Source organism: Squalius cephalus (genome assembly GCF_949319135.1).
Source record: "Squalius cephalus genome assembly, chromosome: 6".
Classification (NCBI taxonomy): domain Eukaryota; kingdom Metazoa; phylum Chordata; class Actinopteri; order Cypriniformes; family Leuciscidae; genus Squalius; species Squalius cephalus.
Window position 1 is genome coordinate 18,195,476 of NC_137127.1, and position 23,906 is coordinate 18,219,381.

General features: G+C 37.1%; 1 protein-coding gene across 1 annotated transcript; it reads right to left on the bottom strand.

Moving 5' to 3' along the window:
- Positions 1-90: 90 nt before the first annotated feature.
- zdhhc7 (zDHHC palmitoyltransferase 7) lies at positions 91-11,608 on the bottom strand. The gene is made up of 8 exons (XM_079874615.1): positions 11,432-11,608; positions 8,783-8,859; positions 6,393-6,689; positions 6,180-6,304; positions 4,676-4,772; positions 3,342-3,423; positions 3,021-3,151; positions 91-1,758 (listed from the first exon to the last, which is right to left on the bottom strand). Exons 3-8 carry the CDS (start codon positions 6,681-6,683, stop codon positions 1,579-1,581), a joined length of 906 nt encoding a protein of 301 aa, XP_079730741.1. The 5' UTR covers positions 6,684-6,689; positions 8,783-8,859; positions 11,432-11,608; the 3' UTR covers positions 91-1,578.
- Positions 11,609-23,906: the final 12,298 nt, after the last annotated feature.

Consider the following 23,906-nt stretch of genomic DNA (forward strand, 5'->3'; position numbering starts at 1 on the left):
AAATTGTATTACATTAAGAATGTATGGAGAAGGGCCTACAGTAGATTTGACTGTCTTTATGCAAAATATAATTTCTTGTTTTTTTCTTTTCATTTGAGAGTCAAATATGACACGAAGATGATCTTGACAGATTTTGCGAGATTCCCTTGTGAATCAAAGCCTTGTGCCGACCGTGCCGAACGAGTTCCAGCTTTGTATGATAAAAATTTCTTCCAAAAGGAAAACTTAGTGGTCACCATGAAACGATTCTCTAAGCTAAAGTCAAAAGCATAAAAGTGAAGAAGACAATGAAACCACGAAGCAACAAGTATAAAACACAAAGTGATAGTCAGCCTCTGTGAATTGTGCAGCATATTTGTTTGAGATCGCAAAGTCTCACTACAACGTCACCTCACCTCATTTAAATTTGTAATCTACACGTTAATTAGAGTTCCTGGCTCATACGCAACGGAGGACATCATTTAATTATGTGTGCCATAATGTGATTTGTCTTTATTTATCTCACAGAGCAGCTTAAGGTCAATGTAAGAATTATATATTGTCACATCGACCTTTTAAGTTCTTTGTGGGATTGCCATTATTATTTCAACACTACGGAAAGAGGCTATTATTATCTCTACAATACATGGAGACGAGACGATTTTAAAATGACTTCATCATTTAGGTTATTGTGTTTAAGGTGACTAAACCAGCCGCAAGCACTTAACACCTAAGACAGTAAATCTCAGGAAACGGAAATGTCCTGCTCATATTCCACACTAACATCAAAAGAAAAAAAGATCTATAAAATCTATTTTATTTGCCATTTATTTGTGCATTTTGACATTATTAATGTAGTATGAAAGAAAATCTCATTGTCATTATTTAATGAGTTCCATTAAAATCAGCATAAATTAAATTCAGTACAACAAATAATATTATGATATATAAATACTTTACATTTTAAATAATAGATCATCTATTTTTCAAATTACAATAATGCGAATGAGATTTATTTTCTTTCGATGTTAACGGCCTTCTTTATCTTCATGAAAAATGGTACATTATAATTTCTTTTTTCCTTTCGATTTTGGGGTGATATGAACACGGACATTTCTTGACAGTGTTTTTGAAATTCGTTTGGTTTACGATCTAACCATTGCATGTTAGCCATTATGTTTGTCACGCGATAGCTCTACTTAAAATCACAAAGATGTAGTTTCTTCAGGCTGGATTACGGATACTGACAACCTTCGACTGTTCCATAACTTTCCAAACAACAAAAATAGTCCACGTAAAAAGCAAATCAAAAACCCATGAGTGTGAATGTTCATGAAGAAAATATGAGCATAACAAGTATGATCCGCCTAACGAGGTAATAATGTGTGGACACAGACAGGCTGTATCGAGACGTAGCCTCATTGTTCCAGGGGCGACATCAGTTATTTGACAGTTTTCACTGTAGTACCTCCAAACCTGCATCAGCATTAAAGAAGGACTCCTATGTCCTATGTGTGTGTGTGTTTGGGGGGGGGGGGGGGGGGGGGGGTAATAGGCATGAAGGCAGATGGACATGCCTTCATAGACAGCATTCTTCACTCAAACTGAGAACTCGGCCCCGCCCTTCCGGGCACGAACCATCAGCAGGCGCTGGAGGCGGAGTCCAGCGAAAGGGTTGAACCAGAGCAGAGAGGGCGGGCCACCGAAAACAGCCTTCATCCCCTCCCATCGCACCCGCCGCTCCCACGTGGGCTTTTCGTTCTTCAACCGCTCGATTTCCTGTGAGCGTCAAACGAGAAATGTAAAGCTAAGGCTAATACTGTCAAGACATTATTACAAAACTCAAATACATACAGTGGGAATTTGAATTGTGATTTGAGAAATAATGTTGCATTACATGAAGAAATCTTACTTTCACTGCTTTGTTACAATTTTTTGTCAAAAGTTTGGAAACATTAAGGTTTTTTTAAAAATGTTTTTGAAAGTAGTCTCTTAATCTCACCAATGCTGAGTGTGTGTGTGTGTGTGTGTATTTGATTAAAAATACAGTAAAAACAGTAATACTATGTGAAATATTATTACAATTTAAATGAACTGATTTCTGTTGTAATATATTTTCAAATGTAATTTATTGCTGTGATGCAAAGCTGAATTTTCAGCATCATTACTCCAGTCTTCAGGGTCACATGATCCTTCAGAAATCATTCTAATATGCGGATTTGGTGCTCAAGAAACATTTCTTATTATTATTAATGTTAAACACAGTTGTGTTGCCTAATATTTTTGTGGAAACTTTATTCATTTTTATTAATTTCATAAATGTCTTTACTGTCTTTTTTTGTTGATCAATTTAATGTGCAAAAAAACGTACCCCAAACTTAAGCCGCCAGAACTGTTTTTTTAAATTGATAATTATAATAAGAAATTATATTAGAATGATTTTTGAAAGAGACTACTTTCAAAAACACAAAAAAACGTAATGTTTCTTAATGTTACTTTTGACCGGTAGAGTGTGTGAGTGAGTGAGTGTGTGTTATATATATATAATTTTGCATTTAAATTAGGGCTGTCAATTAATTAATCGCATTAATCGATTAATCTCATCCAAAATAAAAGTTTGTTTTTACACACACATGCATGTATATATTTAAGAAATATTTGCATGTATATACTGTGTATATATATTTATATTATTATATAATTTATATTATATATAAATATTTTATATATAAATAACACATTTTTCTTAAATATATATGCATGTGTGTGTGTATTTATATATAGAAAATAATTATACTCCATACACACACATATATTATGTAAACACAAACTTTTATTTTGGATGCGATTAATCGCGATTAATCGTTTGACAGCCCTAATTTAAATATATGCAATAGCAGTGTAATAAGCAGGTTTATTTTGTTTTATTCCCAATTACAATAAACTGCAATAAATAATAGATCAAATTTGGCTGTAAAAGTTCAGTTCTATCAGAAGTAATAGTAGTAACTGGGTGAGAGGACTTCAGCAGGTCTACTTACCGTCTCATCATTACAGATGGAGTGAATCTGAGTGCCGAACATGACAGCAGTGAAGGTGAGAAACAGCACCGCTTCCAGACACAGGAAAATCAGCAGCAAGACCGCCACAGGTGGGGAGAAATCACTACACTCTACAGAACAGAGAAGAAAAACACAGATGAGATGATGCTGTCAAAACTAATGCTGGAAATCATGTTTTAAATGCTTTGTATGAGAAATAAAAGAACAATAGGACAGATTGCAAAAAACTTGACTTTTATATAACATAATATCATCTGTCCTCCAGTAATGGAGTCCAAATCTAAAATGTGTATTACCCACCATTCCACTGGACTCTGACACAGGTGAAGAAATGGACACCGCTGAGACACAGTGCATGCAATGAAATGGAGGCTATGTACATCTGAGGAGAAAGAAAAACACATTAAAGTCAAATATTATTCAAAATTGAATACATTAAAGTGTCACAGCCTGGATGTTCACACCTCAGCTTTGAAAAAGACTTTGGAAAAGTGGGAGTGTAGAGGGAGGGAATAAGAGAAAAAAAAAACAATAAAACTCTGACCTGCAACACACTCATTATTTAGAGAAATAAATATCAAAATATGAGCAGAGAAAACAAACAAAAAAACAACACTTGTGGGGATAAAAAATAAAGGCAGTTACTTTTTGCCCATTCTTCTTTGAATTTTTGGTCTACATTATTGTCTTCTATATACATTTCATTTGAAAACATGGTGAAATATGTGCGCATACACGGTGCTGGTCATGTTTGGAGCAGGAGAGTATGCGAAATAGGTCTATAAAAACTTGAAATGCTCCGGTCCGGATATGAACTGTGATCCGTGTTGCCAGTGTTGTTAAACTCAGCGCAGCGTTCCGCTCCACATGTTGTAAAAAATGTAATATTGTAACAGTCATATTTATGATATCTCATGCGTAATACAGCGCAGTGACTGGATTAAATGAGTCTATTCTCATGAATAATATGGAGAAACTGATGATATAGACATGTACTCTCCAGCCATGATCACCACTCTGAATGAACACACACACACACACACATACATACATACTAATATATATATATATATCACATAACTATTCATTAATTTGGTTTAACTTTTTAAAGTTTTGCTTTTTAAACTTTAAGAATGAAATAGCTCAGAAAAAAACACTTTTCCCTTAATAATAATCATAACGAGTGCAATTGTTGTTTTCATTGACGTGCAGCGGGTTTCATGATCATTTAAATGTTGCCATGCTTTAAAATGCTGGTTTCTTAAGATGAAAACCTCAAAATATTGATGTACACTGATGCCTGTAACCAGAAAAAAGATAATTGGTTAAGGGCAATAACGCAATATACCGTTTAAAAGTCCCTTACAATAATAATAAAAAACGAATTAAATAATTTACTAGTAGTAATGATCACGTGCCTATCCCCATTGGATTTTTGTTCAGTTGTCAAGCAAAGTAACTAAAGTAGTTAAAGATCAATTGATAAACAAATAATTGTAGCATTGATATAAAACTCAGACAATTTTGTGGTCACAGCTCACGCAATAAGATGTTTTCAATTGGATGATTTTGTCAGCAATTCTTCCATAAAAAAAAACTGTAAAAGAACCCACAGCAGTCTTAGACACACTTACAGTGAAGAGGACAAAGAATCGCTGATTGTTCTCGCCCACACAGTTGTTGACCCAAGGACAGTGGTGATCCATCTTCCTGATGCATCTCTTACAGATACTAACAAACAGAACAAAGTGAAGAGCACAGACCGGTTTTCAAAGAAGATGCTAAACATTCAGCAGTCACTGATACTTATACTTGGCGCTAAATAAAAATGACTTGATTACAAAAGAGATACATAAATGTAAAATAGATTCTTTTTAAAACATTGATGACAGATCCCTCCCAGTCCACAATACACTATTAGATTTAAAAAAAAAAAGAAAGAAATTAACTTATTCATCAAGGACGCATTAAATTGATCAAAAATGACAGTAGACGTTACAAAGGATTTTGGTTTCAAATAAATGCTGTTCTTTTCTATACATCAAAGAAAGTGGCTTGTTCAGTATAAGTTAGGGCTGGGTTAAAAATATTGCTTTCCCTGTTTTATTCGTTTCTTATTTTAAAGAGCTGATATCGATTCTTAAATCATAAGAATCAATTGGGTTTTCAGTTGATGAATGCACAAAAATGTGTAGTGTAGAAAAGATCATCTCTTCCGCTTTATTACTAGTTACAGCACAAAATAATGTCATTAGATATGTTGAAAGAGGCAGTACAACTTCGCAAAATCCGTATCATGTCTCTGTATAATGTAATTATAACAGTGTTTCCACCTTCGAATCAAACAGCTTGTAGACAATGTCATGTAATATGTTACATTTACCCCAGAAAAGCCATTCAATATCCAGCTAGAAAACCGAACTCTAGAGAGGAGCATTTTGCTAAATATTTGCACTATATTGCATATTCATTGTATTTTTACTTCACATGTTCTTCAATATTTAATGTATTTTTAAATAAATCTGTTATGTTTCGCATGATAGCCACCCTTTAAAATGTTTATATAAAAAAACAGTAGAGTAGAAACATAATTATGTCATTGAAAATGTATTATAATATTATTATAAAAACTTCCTTATATGTAATGTAAAACGTAAGTTGCATATAAATCTGTTAATTTAAACCTAGAATATTACAGTGATGTACCAACAGGGGTTACTTGTATAGTTTACAGCTTTAGTTGAGAGATTTTTTCCTTGAGGAAATTTCCCCTGTACTGTACCTGATAGGCCCCAACTAATCGATGCTGAATCGAATGGAGAATCTGTGTCAATGACCAGCTCTAGTATAAGTTATGACATCAAAACTGTGACCATGTAAAGATATGACAACCCACGTTTACATATCACAACACAATTAATTTACATGCAACTACAAAAAAGTACAATAGCAAAATTTGTGCAAAAGGTGTTAAAAAGAGGGTGTAAAATGGACACTAATTAACAGTTTTTAGTGCAAGAAACCTGGTCTGACGTTTTAAGAGGACTTCCACGGGGGAAATGCTACAAATGTGGTCATATACTGTTAGCAAAAAAAAAAAAAAAAAAAAGAGTCTCATTTATCTGATGTTGGTCTTACCTGCAGTGGTGTGCTCTCTCTGGTTTAATGCTGCAGCATTTTGGACACTTGTAGATGACCTCTCCTGGCTTCAGCTGCAGACTCTCCATGTATTCTTTAGTGGCGTTACCTTTGGGAACAGCTCCCTGATAAACACAATACACTTCCCCATCAATAACATCCATCACAAAAAGTTCATTACCACATTTAATTAAAATGACGGCCCTTTCTTACTGGATCTGACAGCATGGTTCGCAGGTGCGATGTCAGCGCTAACACAGCCAGAAAGTTAAATGCCACGCCGTTGATGAGAGAGAACCAGAAGCTTTTGGAGGGGAGCAACATGACAAAGTTCACCACAAATTGGGCATACATAACCAGAAACCAGGTCATGAAGGCGCACACCATCCCGCAGCTGTCCTGGATGAACCAGACGCGGTCGGCAGCCACCACTTCCTCCTCCCCTCCGCTGAGCAGGGGCTGGTGCTGCTCCACATCCCTCAACCGGTGTCCTGAAGACTGCATTCTCTCCTGGAAAGAGAGAGAGAGGGGTGAGCCAGACATAACACTGATTCACACGCTTATCTATAGTGGTACAGTAAAGATAAAAGAGAAGCATATACAACATGTGCATTGCACAAGCAACGCCAAGGTAATGGGTTTGATTCCCAGGGAATGCATGACCTGATATAATACTAGGGATGCACCGATACCGACACCAGTATCGGGCCCAAAACTGTGCTCGTGTACTCATACTCGTTCTCATTATATTGCTCCAATACCAACAACAGATGCCACTCAACATGTACAGTACATGTTGAGTGGTATCTGTTGTTGGTATTGGAGCAATGACTAAGAAACACCGACACAGAGCAAACCGAGAGCAGAATGGATATATCAGGGAAAGATACATCAAGTAAATGTATCGAATTAATAGAATGTTAAACAAAATAAATACTAAAGCCTATACAGCTGGTGTGCACGAGCTGATAAGCGAAACACTTGGATTAAGCGCGCAGTGGCACAGTCGCACGAGAGAGAGAGAGAGAGAGAGAGAGAGAGAGAGAGAGAGAGAGAGAGAGAGAGAGAGAGAGAGAGAGAGAGATGTTGCATGCTTTTGATTGCTGATTGTTCACTCAGCACACATGCGTCATTTGGATTAAAACTAAATCGTATATGCAAGTAAAAACATTATGTACGAGTGATTCCCTACATTATTACTGGACAAGAAGTTTACCATGTGCACACACACAAAGTTATGTTAAAAAAAAAGAAGTATTTAATCCATGCATTTGTTCTTAAAGGGACAGAAGCTTATAAACCTGCTGCTGTGTTTGTTAAAAATATGTTAATAAAACAACAACAAAGGACAAAGAAAATGTATACAGTGTTATTTTACATTTGAGAACTTTATTCAAATTCAGTACTTGAAATCTACTGTTAGAACTACCTAAAAACCTGAAAAGCAAGTTTATTTCATGTGTATCTTTGTTCTATTGAATTTATAACTTATTAAATTTACATTAATTAGGCTAGTAGTTTTTGCTGTTATATCAAAATTGTGACAACGAATTGTGATTTCACAAAACCTGTCCATAGAAATTAAACACAAATAGGTAAACTAATGTTCAAACGTTTTTCTTTTTTTAAAAGAAATCAATACTTTTATTCAGCAAGGATGCATTAAATTGATCAAAAGTGACAGTAAAAGCATGTATAATGGTTCAAAATGTACATTTCAAATAAATGCTGTTCTTTTGTATTTTCTACTCATCAAACAATCCTGAAATTATCCTATTAAAATGATTTCTGGAGGATAATGTGAGACTGGAGTAATGATGCTGAAAATTCAGCTTTGCATCACAGGAATAAATTACATGTTAAAAAAATCACAAAAGAAAACAATTAAATTGTAATAATATTTCACAATATTACTGTTTTTACTGTATTTCTGATCAAATAAATACAGCCTTGGTGAGCAGAAAAACTTACCGATGACAATCAAGCATGAGCTTCTATCTAAATAATATAATAACCCACTAAATATTTTAAATTCCCCAAATCCAACAGCAAGATCAGACACAAAGTGAAAGTGAAAACCTAAGAAACCTCATTTTTGTAGTGTTCTGTAATAAAGATTTCAGTGTGTAAAAGGCTCGGGAGTGTGCAAGCTTAAAAAAAAGGCTCTCTTCTAGAGCTGGGGCTGTTAACCATTTTCAACCCTAGTATCACTGGAATATCGCTGCCAATCTCACGTCTTTTGTTAAAGAAAAATGGCAAGAGTTTCAGCCTAGGACATGGGCTGAAACTTAGCATCTCATTTACATAAATACTTTTGAGATGCAAATTGCTGACAAAAACAAAAGGCCAACAGCCTAAAAGAGAGATGTGTATGGCCAGCGCCAAAAACTGACAAGGACAATGTACACTCATTCTAAAGAAGGACAAAAGGGACTGAAAAACAAATTGCATGAACTGATCAAGATATTCTTTACAGTAGATGCTCACCTGCATGTATTTGTTTCTCTGACAGTGCGGGATAAGTTACAAAAGTTTATTAGGGCGAGGGGTTTGTTCAAGTGATGCTTTTCTTAGCAAGTACAAATTTCTTAGCAAGTACTCACCACGCAGAGCGTCCCTCACAATGACATCCTCTCGAACCCTGTTGGGCTTGAACTCAAAGGCATCTACAGTCTGGAACCTGTAAAGGACACACACACATACAGAAAATCATGCTATAAGTGAATATGCTCACATGCAGACAGAGCTTTGTGTGTGTGTGTGTGGTCATAATACTTCACACATAATTAGCCTTCATTCGCATCATCTCTAATAATCATTTAAATACATTGTTAAAAAAAAACTCTAAATTTTACAAAGCCTAATCTGAACCCTATTCTTAATATAACACACAGGTTCAACTATATATACAGACCCTTTCCAAAAAATTAGAATATCATGGAAAAGTTTATTTATTTCCATAATTCTATTCAAAACGTTAAACTTCCATAGATTATAGATTCAGGGCCCACAACTTAAACTATTTCAAGTATTTAGTTGTTTATTTGTACATAATTTGGGCTTCCATCTCATAAAACCCACGAAAACAGGATTTCAAAAAATTTGAATATTACATGAAATCACACAGTAATTACACAGTAATACCATGGTCATTGAACCAGGTTTTGGTTCTTTTGGCAGTGTGGGCAGGTGCAAATCCTGCTGGAAAATGAAGGAAGCATGAAGTGCTCTGGAAATGTCCTGGTAGACGGCTGCGTTGACTCTGGATTTAATAAAGCACAGTGGACCAAAGTCCTCTTTTCTGATGAGAGCAAATTTTGCATCTCATTTGGAAACCAAGGTCCCAGAGTCTGGAGGAAGAATGGAGAGGCACACAATCCAAGATGCTTGAAGTCCAGTGTGAAGTTTCCACAGTCTGTGTTGGTTTGGGGAGCCATGTCATCGGCTGGTGTTGGTCCACTGTGCTGTCCACTCAACGCAGCCGTCTACCAGGACATTTCCAGAGCACTTCATGCTTCCTTCATATATATATATATATATATATATATATATATATAACACAGAGGTTCAACTATATATATATATATATATATATATATATATATACACACACACACATATATATACACATGGGCCTATATATAATAAAATAAACGTTTAATTGCGGTTAATCACATCCAAAATAAAAGTGTGTGTTTACACGATACGTGTGTGTACTGTGTATAATTATTTTGTAGATATAAATACACACACATACATGTATATATTTAAGAAAACTGTGTTATTCAATTTGTATATATAAATACACACATATGCATGTATATATTTATATATAAATAACACATTTTTCTTAAATATATACATGTATGTGTGTGTATTTATATCTACCAAATAATTATACACAGTACACACACATATATCATGTAAACACAAACCTTATTTTGAATGCGATTAATCGTGATTAATCATATATTTATATATACACACACAGTCAAAATTTCTACAATTAAGTCAGAATGAGAAATCAAAGATTTATGGGCCAGAAACAAAATCAAAGCAAACTTAAAAATAAAACATGTTGGTTCTTGATTACAAAAGCAGGTTCAGGTACAAATTACACCCAATGACATCCATTTCAAGTGTCTCATAACTATATTCACCAGTTTATTACTGATATTTTCTATTAATATACAAATGTTTATTTTTACCATTTCTTGGAAATCTCTTACTATGGATAAATCAATTTAAATTGTGATGTAACTCCATAGTAAAGTTAAACATAACTAAAATACATTTTTTTTAATGACTTTTAACACAGGGTTAAGAAAAGTTTCACTCTTGTAAATTGGAAAACACTGCTCTTAACACTGGGTCATGAAATGTATGTAATTAGTGCTAATCCTGAATTTCAGTGTCAAAATAATCTAGTTATGTACAACTCAAATGACACAGAGGGAAAACATTTTAAAGAACTGTACTTGAGAAAATAGGCAACGAATTATTCAAACAGAATAACATTTAATTGAACTATTCACTAAAAAAAAATATACTTTTATCACTAGCTTTTGTGTTTCATGTAGGAAAAGTCATATTAGGATGAGTTAATTTTCACTATACTATCCCTTTAAATCCTTCAAGTTAATGTGAAAAGATGAAAGTTTAAGAGCCCATCATTTGATATAAAAAACTAAGTTTCACTTTAATCGCCATGATTTCAACATTGACAAAACCCACCATTTCCCCTTAGTCAGCTGCAACAATAAATAAGCACTTAGATATGCACTTCACATTCAATTATTAATAAATATACACAATCGTACAAACTCTCTCTTATTCACACATAAACAACTGAAAGTGTCACTGGCCTGATATGAGGAAATGTGTTTTGATTTCAGATATTAGTGTCGGGCAGCTGACAATAATAAAAAGACAAATTCAGAGTGCATATACTATACTGTAAATTTAGTTGTGGTTGGTGTTGTTAACTTCATTTAGAAACCAGTATAGCAACAATCCTAACAACAAATCTCTCTGTCAGACTAATCTCCCGTCACACCCTTGATCTAATAGGTCGTTTGATTTGTATATTTTCCACATGCTTTTATTATAACTAATATATTAGCTTTATAAGTCTTTAATTTTTCGGACAGTCTCATTAAATCATTTAAACCCGACTGATAAATCGCAGCCACACAAACATCATCATGATTTATTTTCTTTAACGAAATAAAGAGCGTTTTTTTTTCACTTACCACCTCCAAAATGAGATTTTATTCACCAGCTGTGATTCTCAGATGAGCGATGAGCACATATAAATAGATCATTTCATTTATCAGATTGTTTAAAGGGTTTCATGGGTGAGAAATGAGGATGAGGGTCAAATACACTTCCGGGGTTCAGTGCGATCATTTCTGCTGCTTCTGCTGTCTGATGAGTGACAGGCCCGAACACACGTCGCCTCACGTCTGACCCCTACCGGCGGATCCGAAGAGCTGCGGAGATCAGGGAAGATCCTAATTTAATAAGGACCTCCAGGGAGGTCTCAGGTGCTCTCTGCTCACTTTCTGCCACAGTGGCAATTCAAGGATTCATTTTTAAGAGAAGGGCCTCAAAGGGGACAAGTGTGCAGAGAGCCAGATGTTTTGTAATGTGGATTCGATGAAGCCGAGGAGACATTTTCGACTACATGAACTATATTTTGTTTCAGAATTACATATCATTTGATACTGAGCAAATTGTTCAAAATTTTGGTTTGGGAGCAGCAATATATTATTGTTTGAATTATTTTTAAAGCCCAGTACATGTTGGAAACACACACACACACACACACACACACACACACACACAGAGAGAGAGAGAGAGAGAGAGAGAGAGAGAGAGAGAGAGAGAGAGAGAGAGAGAGAGAGAGAGAGAGAGAGAGAGAGAGAGAGAGAGAGAGGGGACACAATAGGAACAAAAGCAATTGATTACAAGGCCTGCAATATTTAATATTTAAAGTAAAATATATAGTTGGTCGGGTCCTGTGACAAAATGATACTATTTTTATTTTATTTTTACTTTTTACAAATTTTAATCATGTTAATTTTTTTGGATACACACTTCTACTAATATAAACTTTTGACACAGTATTCACAATTGCCTATGGGTGATTTGCCTTGATTCACCACCTGGTGGCGCCACAGACCTCCCTCTCATAAACCCATGCCAAGCTAGCAAATTTGTTGCTAGATTTAGCAGCTTTTCAGACCCGAGAACCTTTTTTTTCAAGAAGCAACAACCTACTATTAAAATTTATTTGCCGAATTTGAGCAATTTTTTGTTGTTGTTGTTCTAATTTGAGTTCACTGTGAGTGACGTCAGCAGTAGACATCAAGGCACAGAGACAGTAGTCATGTTGGCTGCATTATGATCGACGAGACGAACGTAAGTTTTGACAAATCATTGAAACAAATTAAATCATTTAAGAGTGCAATTGTTTGGTTAATAAGTCACAATTTAAAAAAGGCGACTTTTAAGTGAAGCTTCATTTGGCTAATCACTAGTGTTCTTCTCTGAAGAGTTAATTGAAAACCATTTTACTGGTTTCCTGTTCCACCCCTAAATTGTGTGGCTCAGCAGTTGTCCTCTGTCGCACCAATTCCAGCAGTCTGCTGAACACTAAATAAATAAATAAAAATAAATGGCCACGCACTGGCAGAACTCTAAAGCAGATTAAAGGCTGAAGCGTGCAAACAGGAGCTCTCTCCATTTCCCAGACTGCATCTCTGCTCAAGCTGTGTTTGACAGCCCGGGCAGTGTATGTATGAGCAACAGCTGAGCTTAACACATGATCCACAGTGCATTTCAAATCAGAACAAAGCTCATCCAGCTCACAGACATGTGTAAACAGACATGCTCCAACTAAAACACACCATGATATGATGATGATTATTAGCAATATCACTCACATATTTATATAGATATAAAATGAATCTTATGAAACCTGTCCAGAACATGTGCAGGTCATAATACATAATTACATAATACATAAGTATTATTATTTAATACTTATTATATTATATATTATTACTGTAATATAATAAATAAGAATAAAAAATTAGCAGGTGGCTGGAGAGAACACACATTCAGGGAATAAAAGAAAAAGAGTCTAGTTCAGGAAAAAGGATTAGTTCACTTTCAAAAAATGTTTTGCTGATAATTTACTCACCCACGATGTCATCCAAGATATATATGTCTTTCTTTCTTCAGTCGAAAAGAAATTAAGGTTTTTGAGGAAAACATTCCAGGATTTTTCTACACAGAATGGACTTCAATGGCAACCAACTATTCCAATGTTCAAAGAAGGTTCAAATGTCCATCTCAATGCAGCTTCAAAGTCTCTACACGATACCAGTCGAGAAATAAGGGTCTTATCTAGCGAAACGATCTGTCATTTTCCAAAAAAGAATATATATATATACTTTTTAACCACAAATGCCCATCTTTTACCATCTCTGAGATGCGTCGCGTATTACGTCATCACGTTGGAAAGGTCACGGAAAAAATAAAAATACTAATAAATTAAAACAAAGATGTCGGATGATTTTGAAGTTGGAGGAGAAAATGAGATGGAATTTTTCGCCCTTCCCGACCTTTTTGAACCGGAGTACACAGACAGATAACTAAATAGATGAAGTGATGCGTGACCTTTCCAACGTGATGACGCAATGCGTGGCACATCTCAGAGATGGTACACGACAAGCATAGTTGATAGCTAATGTACATATTTTGTCGGTTATGCCTACGAAACTACAGTTGATGTGGTGCTTTTTGTTCTCATCACGTTTAGTTTTCTCTGAGCTTCTGTTCTGAAAAAATTGTTCAAGCGAATTTCACTTTTGTTATTTTATTCTAATTTCTTATTTTGATGTCTTTATGTTTAATTTCACTCAATGCCAGGGGACTTAGGAACAATTTAAAATGGAAAGCCATTTTTTTATTTGCAAAACAACGTAAAACAGATTTTTGTTTTCTTCAAGAAACTCACAGCATCTCAATGCTCTGCGGGTGTCTGTACACTTAAGAACTTATTCGCTGGCAAACTTCCCTATACAGACTTCGATACTAATGGACATTATGTGTGTCATGTTGTTCAAATTCATAACTTTAATTTCATTGTCGTAAACATTTATGGGTACAATTTGGGAACATGTTCATTAGAGCAGTTAAAACTTTATATGTCAACGGGAATTTTTTCCATTAAGTTTAAACACGGTACCTCTCCAAGATTCGAATTGCAGCTGGAAATACGTCAGGGTTGCCCCATTTCGCCATACTTGTTTATATTGACTACTCAATTATTAGCCAATTACATTAAGAATAGTGCCTTGCAAGGAGTCGGTATCATGGGAAAGGAGATCATCATCAGTCAATTGGCTGATGATACTACCCTTCTCCTAAAAAATTCAGACCAGATTCCCTTGGCTCTTAATACTATTAAAACATTCTCCGATGCTTCTGGGCTTCATCTCAATGTGCTCAAATGTGAATTAATGCCAATCAAACAATTCTCTGTTTCCAGTATATGTAATATCCAAGTCAAAGAGACAATAACCTACCTTGGAATAGTAATCTCCAAAAACTCAAAACTTAGATGTAATTTAAACTTTTTGCCCATCATAGAGAAAGCTAAAAAAAGATTTAATCAGTGGCTTCAGAGAGATTTATCTTTGAAAGGAAGGATTCTTCTCTCCAAGGCAGAAGGCATCTCACGTCTGACATATGCAGCCATCTCATTAGACCTTGATAGAGTAATGTGGTATAAAGACTGGTCAACTACTATGTAATTTTGTATGGAAAAATAAGATGCATTATATAAAAAGATCAGTTTTGTCCAACAGCTTCAGTAACAGTGGTCTCAATTTTGTTGATTTTGCAACGTTAAATAATACTTTTAAAATCAACTGGTTGAGGAATTACTTGAGAAATCCATTCATTATTTGGAATATTATACCGGAATATGTCTTTTCTCAGTTGGGAGGTTTGAATTTTCTATGTGTAACTTCAGCATTGAGAAGATCCCTGTTGCTCTCTCTAATTTCCACAAACAAGCACTATTAGCGTGGTCTATGATTTTCAAACACAATTTTTCTCTAACCAAATACTTCATTTGGAGTAATAAGAATATTTATTATAAACATAAGTCCTTATTTTTTGAAAACTGGTTTAAGAATGGGATCAATCCCATAGCCCATAGCCAATTATTGAATCAGGATGGTTACTTATTTACTTATCAAGAATTTCTCTCTCGCTATAATATTCCGGTTACTCCAAAACAGTTTGCCACTGTATTTAGTGCTATCCCTAATGGTGTCATTATGCTATTTAAGGGCCATAATAGTTTTTTGACAAGTTCTGAAATTCCTCTCCCAGACCCAGCTGACACGTATGTAGGCAGGATATGTTTTAAATCTACATAAAAAAATAATAGAGATATTCTTTTTCTTTTTCTCAATGATTCTGTTTCCACTTCTCATGTTGTTACAAAATGGAACGCATTAGTGGAAAATATTTCATGGAAGAAGGTTTGGACTCTCCCTAACAAATACCTATTGGTAAATAAGGTCAAAGAGATTTCTTTTAAGCCTATTCATCGATATTATTCTGTCAAAACGTTCATGGTGTCAAAATTTAAATTAAGTAGGTCAAAAAGTATATATATATAGTGGGGAGAACAAGTATTTGATACTCTGCAGATTTTGCAGGTTTTCCTACTTACAAAGCATGTAGAGTTCTGTCATTTTTATCATAGGTACTCTTCAACTGTGAGAGACGGAATCTAAAACAAAAATCTAGAAAATCACGTTGTATGATTTTTAAATAATTAATTAGCATTTTATTGCATGACATAAGTATTTGATCACCTACCAACCAGTAAGAATTCCGGCTCTCACAGACCTGTTAGTTTTTCTTTAAGAAACCCTCCTGTTCTCCACTCATTACCTGTATTAACTGCACCTGTTTGAACTCATTACCTGTATAAAAGACACCTGTCCACACACTCAATCAAACAGACTCCAACCTCTCCACAATGACCAAGACCAGAGAGCTGTGTAAGGACATCAGGGATAAAATTGTAGACCTGCACAAGGCTGGGATGGGCTACAGGACAATAGGCAAGCAGCTTGGTGAGAAGGCAACAACTGTTGGCGCAATTATTAGAAAATGGAAGAAGTTCAAGATGACGGTCAATCAGAGATGCTCACAAGTCTCTGAGCTAGAGTCCAAGTCAAGTCTCAAGTCTCTTTATTATATTAAAGAGGCTATATGCAACTTTTCCCCCAAAATAAACGTAACAATAGCCTTTTTATTTGACCATTTATGACTCAAACATCTCCTGATGAGCATACTGACACCTTGTCAGCTCACAGTGGGTGCACCTATAAGCCTGTATCCTATTTTTCCTATTTTCTGTCGGGTCGGATTTTTCGCGCGCTGTCTGCGGATGTGACGTCAAGCGCGTTCATGTTAAACGTTTCGGATCACTCTGCCACCACCGCTAGTCAGCAAACAAACTTAGTTTCTCAAACAATATATGTATTTGACTGTTCTTACCTCTGTAAACATAATGTTGACTTCTTTGTAGCGGATGACTTGTGAAGTGTGCACGTACGAGAGCGAGCAGAAAGGAAGAGCAATTCCGTTTTTTGGCCACAGGTGTCAGTCGCGAGTTTAAATTTCAGAAAATCGCATGTAGCCTCTTTAAGTCTCTGGTTATAATAAATGTTGCATCACGTACAGCGACCCATCCAGGCTGCTTAGAACACTGCATAGCTATATATAAGGAATTCAAAGCATGTAATGTTATTATGACTCCTTTATCTATTAGCATACAGTATCAGCTTTGATTTTGGTATATAATCAGTGTAAACAAGCTATTGCAACATGACAAAAACACCAAGAATGCCTTACTTTTAAGTTAATATCTGTATTTTGCCTTGTAGCATGAACACACAGTACAGTACAGACCAAAAATTAATAAAGACCAAATATGGTCAAACATCACATTGTAGCTAAATGTAAAACACTATTGCAACGAACCAAACAATGTGAAATATACGAAGAGTTCAGATGCAAAAGCTTCTAAGTGCCATCTGAAATTTTCTTCTAGAATGATAATTTTTATCAAGCTCGTATATTTAAGTTCAATAATTTCACTTAAATGACAAACCTATTAATTGTCATTTAAGTGAAATTACTGAACTTAAATATACAAGCTTTATAAAAATTATTATTCTAGAAGAAAATTTCAGATCACACTTAGAGGCTTTTGCATCTGAACTCTTCATACTATCCACAAAAATTAACACACTACCGTACACTTCCTTATGATAGAGAATCCTCAGTTATTTGTTATTTACTTAGTGGCTGGATAGCACAACATTCAAACGCTCAACATTTTTAGAGTGAATGTGAAGAAACTGACCAACTTATGGCCTGTAACTTGTTAAGAACAAAATGTTTAGAAATAATGAAATTAAAAAAAAAATCCAAAGGATGAGATCAGACTGGTTAACTGGGCCACAAAAACATTTCTGGCTTCTAGGTGTCCTTCAGTGGCCTAAGAACTAGAAAAGTCTTAAGCAACAGAATGGTTACATTTAAAAAAGATCAAGTTTGACTGTGTCTTTGCACTAAGTCTGGCTCGGTGAGGGCGCATTATAAGTCCTCCATGACTAAATACCCTTTTCACTGGTGCACTTGTGGCAGGAATTGCAAGCAGTTTCATAGACACAAGATAAAGCCTTGGGAAGACCTTTGCATGCTTTTGCCAGAAATCCATACAGTCAACTTCTTCTTCAGAGCACACCTGGATGTAGCGAATGACCTCATCTTTGCAGGATGTGTGATGGTCTGCATTTTTCTTGGTACTCTTCTTGCGGTAGCCAGAGAAAAGCCGTGGAGTTTTAGCGGGTACTGGTGGCTCCTCCTCATCTTCTCCACTGCTGCCCTCAGGTATGGTGACTTTCTGAGCCTCAACCAAGAGAAGGTCTGAAAATATTCCACAAAAATTATGGTTCGTTACAATATTATGACGTTAATACACTAAATGCACAGTGGTGATGATTAAGTTGTGAATCAATAAAAAGTAAGACAAGATTTTAATATGTTAGATGCATAATGTGATGATAATCTTTTAAATCTGTTAATGTGTATTCACCTACCTATCATCATCTCCTTCACCTCACTCTTGACTTCATCTGGTACGAGGACATCTTGTTCTAGCCAAAAGAGGCAGAATGATGGGTCTAGTAGTGCAGACAACATGTAGACATATCTCCAAATGGAAGCTCTACGGGGGGTTGTGCTGTTTCATCCTTTCTGATATTTGCAAACATCCCCTGGAAACGGCGTTGGAGTGACTTCTGCAGTGCTTTCACTAAGCCAACCAGGTGACGAGATGCATTCAGCATGTGAATGAGGTGGCTGTTGAGTGAGAGTACACAAGGGAGAGCCGCACTGACAGTCACCACCTTCTCTCCTTATGTAAGGTCTGTTGCTTGCAGAAATGGGGCTAAAATGTCCACAAGCTCTTTGAGCTGACTCCATTCTCTGGCTGATAAGCACAGACCTTTATGTCCTTGGGCTTCCAGGAGAGAGTTTAGGCTTTGGGGATCCAGGTCAGTGACTGCCTCCACAAGGCGAAGAGTTGTTTTCCATCGTGTGGACACAGCTGAGGGGATGCTTCGGTTTGCTCCATACTCCTCCTCAAATGCTTCCTTCAGTCTACAAGTAGAATGGAGTAAACTGCAAAATTTTGTCACTTTTGCCATTGCACTGTTCAGAGTTTTTGTCTCCTTTAGTCCATCTCTTACAACAAGCTGCAATGAATGTGCAAAGCACTGCAGCCGCTGCTGCCGACAGCTGCTCTGGATGGATTCCACATCATCCTGGTATTCCTCACTTACTTCCTCCCACATGCAGCTGTTTCCCAGCTCATCTTCATCATCATCTTCATTGTCAGTTTTAGCAGAAGGAAAACAAACTGTGAAGGCTTTCTTCATATTTGAGGCATTATCGCAGATGATGTAATCCAATTTATGTTTTGTCACATATCTCCTCAAATTTCTCACTTATTCTCTCTCCAGTGTGTGACCCAGTGAATCGTTCACAACTTAGGAGAACTGTCTGCAGTCTTCTTGGGCAGTCTTTCTCCTCCATTTCCATGAAGTGGGCTGTTACCCCTAAGAAGCCACGCATGCTCCTGTCAGTCCAGATGTTCACTGTCACAGACACATTGTCAGTCTTTTGTAGTTTACATTTTATCTTGGACTCTTTTTCTGCTACTAGCTCACTCAGACGTCTGGTTACGGTGCTTCGACTTACTGGGCAGTATCTCTCCTCTACCACTGACATAAAATTCCTGAAGCTAGGCTTGTCAATCAAAGACAGAGGTAGGTTGCATGAAATGATGAGGTCCTGTATTATGGATTCAGTAATGGCCTTCTGTCTGGGATGCCCCTGGCTGTATAGCTGCACACCTCTTGTCTGGCTTAAGAATGAATCAATGCTGCTCTGTCCCTGTGCACTGGCCCCTTTCTTTGCTTTGTTGAACTCATTAAACCAGCAGATGTCATCGATGAATATGAAAAGACAACAAGTAAGATGCTTATTACAGCTAACAATTTTATGTGCAACAAAGCCCATCTGAAACCACAAGGTTCTGAACTGAAAAAATGGTACTCAGGGTATCAAGAAAATATTTATAAGCAATAACTAACTTTTTTTTCACTTACAGAGCACATCCATGTAATATGCACTGCCTATGCAACTAATCATAGCTTATAAACTACTGTAAGTCAACACATCCCAGACTCTCAAACCAGTGTAACATTAAATTATAACTAAATTAAACTAATGTTACATGATCAACAATAATCCTGTACCCTGTTTGCAGACAACGTTAATTAACGTGATGGCAGCCAGCGGCACGTAAATGATTACGTTAATCGATCACCACAAGTTTGGTAATTAACCCTTGTATGGTGTTCGGGTCTGTAGGACCATTTTTTATCAAGAGAAAAATTATACGATTAATTCTTTTTTCAAACTCAGACTCATTGGCCTTGGCTCATTTTCTGTGAAGAATATATATCTGAACACATTTTCAATGACAACACACTGTGTGACCCACACACACATATTTATATTACACACAGGCTGTTCGGGTCTACTTGACCCGGGGCTAATAAAAGTGTGGAAATTGTAGGTCCTGTACCTTTACTCTGTCCTCCTCCTGTCAGGGCCTACTGTTATTGTGAGTGTGTATGTGTGTGTGTGTGTTCTTGTATATGGTTTATGAGGAAACAAATGTGTACTACAATGACATGGGTATTACAACGTAAACATGGTTTATGAGGACATCTGTGTCCTCATAAACCAAACGGCTTAAAAAACATACTAAATGGTGTTTTTTGAAATTCAAAAAACGGCAAAAGTTTTCTGAGATTGGTAGGGTTACGTTAGTGTAGGAGGATAGATTATACAGTTTGTACATTAGTAAAACCATAACGCCTATGGAGAGTCCCCGTATTGTAATAGAGGTCTTCACAGTGAACCCGAGACCCGTCGACCCGGGACCGTACGGGTTCGGGTCTATATTTTAAATGATCAGCCGGGTCCGGTCGGGTCCAAATCTATTACTTCGGGTCCCGGGTCTGTTTAGCATTGTGTGTAATACCCGTGCGATCGGAGTCATCAGATCAGACTCGGAGAAAACCCGGCCGTGATTAGACACTGCTTGTGTTGTTTTGTAACTTGCAACTTGTAAAATTAGGACACTCAAAATAAATTGCGTTAAAAGCATATTTTAGGTTGATCCAGCTAGTGCGCATGTGCAGTCTCAAGCGCGTGTTATGTTTCTATGGCAACCATTTACCAGAGCTTCAGTGAGGGACCGCCCAAGCGGGAAGGAAGTCGACCGGAAGTTGAAGTCGGCCGGGTGCCGCCATCTTGAGCGGAACTTCACTTGCGTTAGCAATCCCATTGACTTCCATTCATTTTGAGGTCACTTTGACAGCGAATAACTTTACATCTGAGGCGTTTGAAGACTCCATTTGTCCATTTTTTATTTCTAAAGAAACACGACAATGTATAAAATGCTCCATTACCTTGTAGCTTATGTTATGGCCCCGTAGAAGCAGTTTTTGTAAAAGTAGGCTAACGATTGCGTCATAACCAAGCGACTCTTTGTCGCACATTAGAGAGATTACCGTATGGACAGGAGGAGAAGCTCGCTGGCAATCGGGGGGACGAAGAGGCAAAATGACAATATAATTAATCAGAATACCTAGCAAAAGTTGATCCTGCTCCATGCTCATGGACAGCTCCTACTCACACTCTCCGTCTCTGCAAGATTCGGAAGGGAATGATTCAGATTTCTCTTGGCACAGCTACTAGAAGACAGACGGGTTGCTCACGTGGTCCGTGTAACGCTTTGCTCGGTTTGAGTCTGCGCGTCAGGAAAGGAAGTGCTAAGAAATCGCTAAAAATGGGCTTCACTTGTCTCAATTGAGTTCCAATGGGGTCGCTGTGTCCATTTCTTTTACTGTCTATGGGACCGCCAAACCGCGCTTTAGATTTTACAATATAAATTAACCGTCTTGTTTAATCTTAAAGTTTTAGTGGTCTGACTCTCGATGCAGAGCAGAGAGCACGGAGATGATAGCAAATAAATAACGTCAGCGGCTGTGGCACTGAACGAGCAATCGTTATTATAGTTCAAAAGGGCAAACAGTCAAAGTTATTATGCGAGTTAACTCGAGTCAGAATGTAAATTAACGTTACATGTGCAAAGTTGCATTTGTCATCCGTCACCGTGACATCAAGTGGACTTTTGAAGCTGAAATAATGAGTGGATTAAGCTTTGACTTGGAATAACGAGAGGAATAACATGGATAACTTTCTTGTCGGAGGATTGTAATGCATCACAGCCAGTCAGGTAACATTACAAGGAAGGGAGAGGAGACTACTAAGTTACGCTACTACGGCTCCTTAAATTAGGTAAGACAAAAAGTTGTATTTTTCGCAACAGGTTTATTGACTTGTAATAGCAGTTTAAGGTGGAATGTGTGACAATCGGGTCCAGTTGGGTCTGTGTCTTCCCGGCGGTTTCGGGTCCAGCTTTAAAATAATAGACGGGTCCAGGTCGGGTCCGGTTAGGCTCGGATCTGCACGGGTCCGGGTCCAGCTTTTGAAATAATAGACGGGTCCGGGTCGGTTCGTTGTAGCACATTACGGGTCTCTTTCGGGTTCGGGCACGAATTTTTGGACTCGTGAAGACCGGCCCATAAACCACATATCCAAGTGAGAGTGTGTGTGTGTGCGTGCGTGTGAGAGAGAGATTGTGTGTAAGTGTGAGTGCAAAAGTGAGTTTTGTTTCTACCCCTGACGTTCATAAACCATATACAAGAACACACACACACACATACATTCTAAAACCTGCTGGGTTGTGTTAACCCAATTTTGGGTCAAATATGGTCTCACCCAACGTTGGGTTAAAAATTCAATTTAAAAATGGACAAACCCAGCCGTTGGTTTACATTTTTAATGTAACCAATGCAATTTGTCCATTTTTAAATTGCATTTTTGTCCATTTTTGATTTTGTCCAAAATGCAATTTGTCCATTTTTAAATTGCATTTTTTAACCCAACGTTGGGTGAGACCATATTTGACCCAAAATTGGGTTAACACAACCCAGCAGTTTTTAGAGTGTAATAACAGTAGGCCCTGACAGGAGGAGGACAGAGTAAATATACACAGGACCTAAAATTTCACTTTTAAAAACGTTTTTTCCCCCCCACTTTTTGAAAAGGGGTCCTACAGAACACCATACAAGGTTTAAACAAACGCTCATTTATTTCATAAGGAAGACAGACAGTCGGATTTAACCTCCCGTAACGTTAGGTTGTAGCTAAGCAAAAAGCAAGCTAAGATAGTCAATGCTGAGCTCAACATGTTTACTAACCTATCAGGATGCGTTTTCAGATGCCTTATAAAATTAGATGTTGTTGAGCCTGAATCTTTTATTGTGATATTACATATTTTGCACTAAGTGCTTCCTCTGTTTGGGGCGTCCTGATTGAAGTTTTTAAATCCAAAGCTAACAATGAATGGCACAGCAGTCGACATGTTTGTTCGTTCGTTGTCCTCTCATGTGTGGCCGCGCCTAAAATAAAAAAAATAAAAAAAATGTGTGGCCGCGCCCGCGCGGCGCGCGCAGCAGATAGGTAGTACGTCACGTGTTACGTGGGCAGTAGGTAACGGAGGGAGGGGAAGGGGAATAACAGCGAGCTCATCAGACGTTTCCTAAATATAAACATTGTTCACGAGTCCCGCAGCTCGAGTCCGAGTCGAGTCTGAAGTCTTTCGAGGACGAGTCTCAAGTCGAGTCTGAAGTCACTGTGTGTGCGACTTAAGTCGCACTCGAGTCCGAGTCTCAAACTCGAGTCCCCATCTCTGCGGTCAATCTCCCTCAGTCTGGGGCACCATGCAAGATGGGGCATCAATGATCATGAGGAAGGTGAGGGATCAGCCCAGAACTACATGGCAGGACCTGGTCAATGACCTGAAGAGAGCTGGGACCACAGTCTCAAAGAAAACTATTAGTAACACACTACGCTGTCATGGTATAAAATCCTGTAGCGCACGCAAGGTCCCCCTGCTCAAGCCAGCGCATGTCCAGGCCC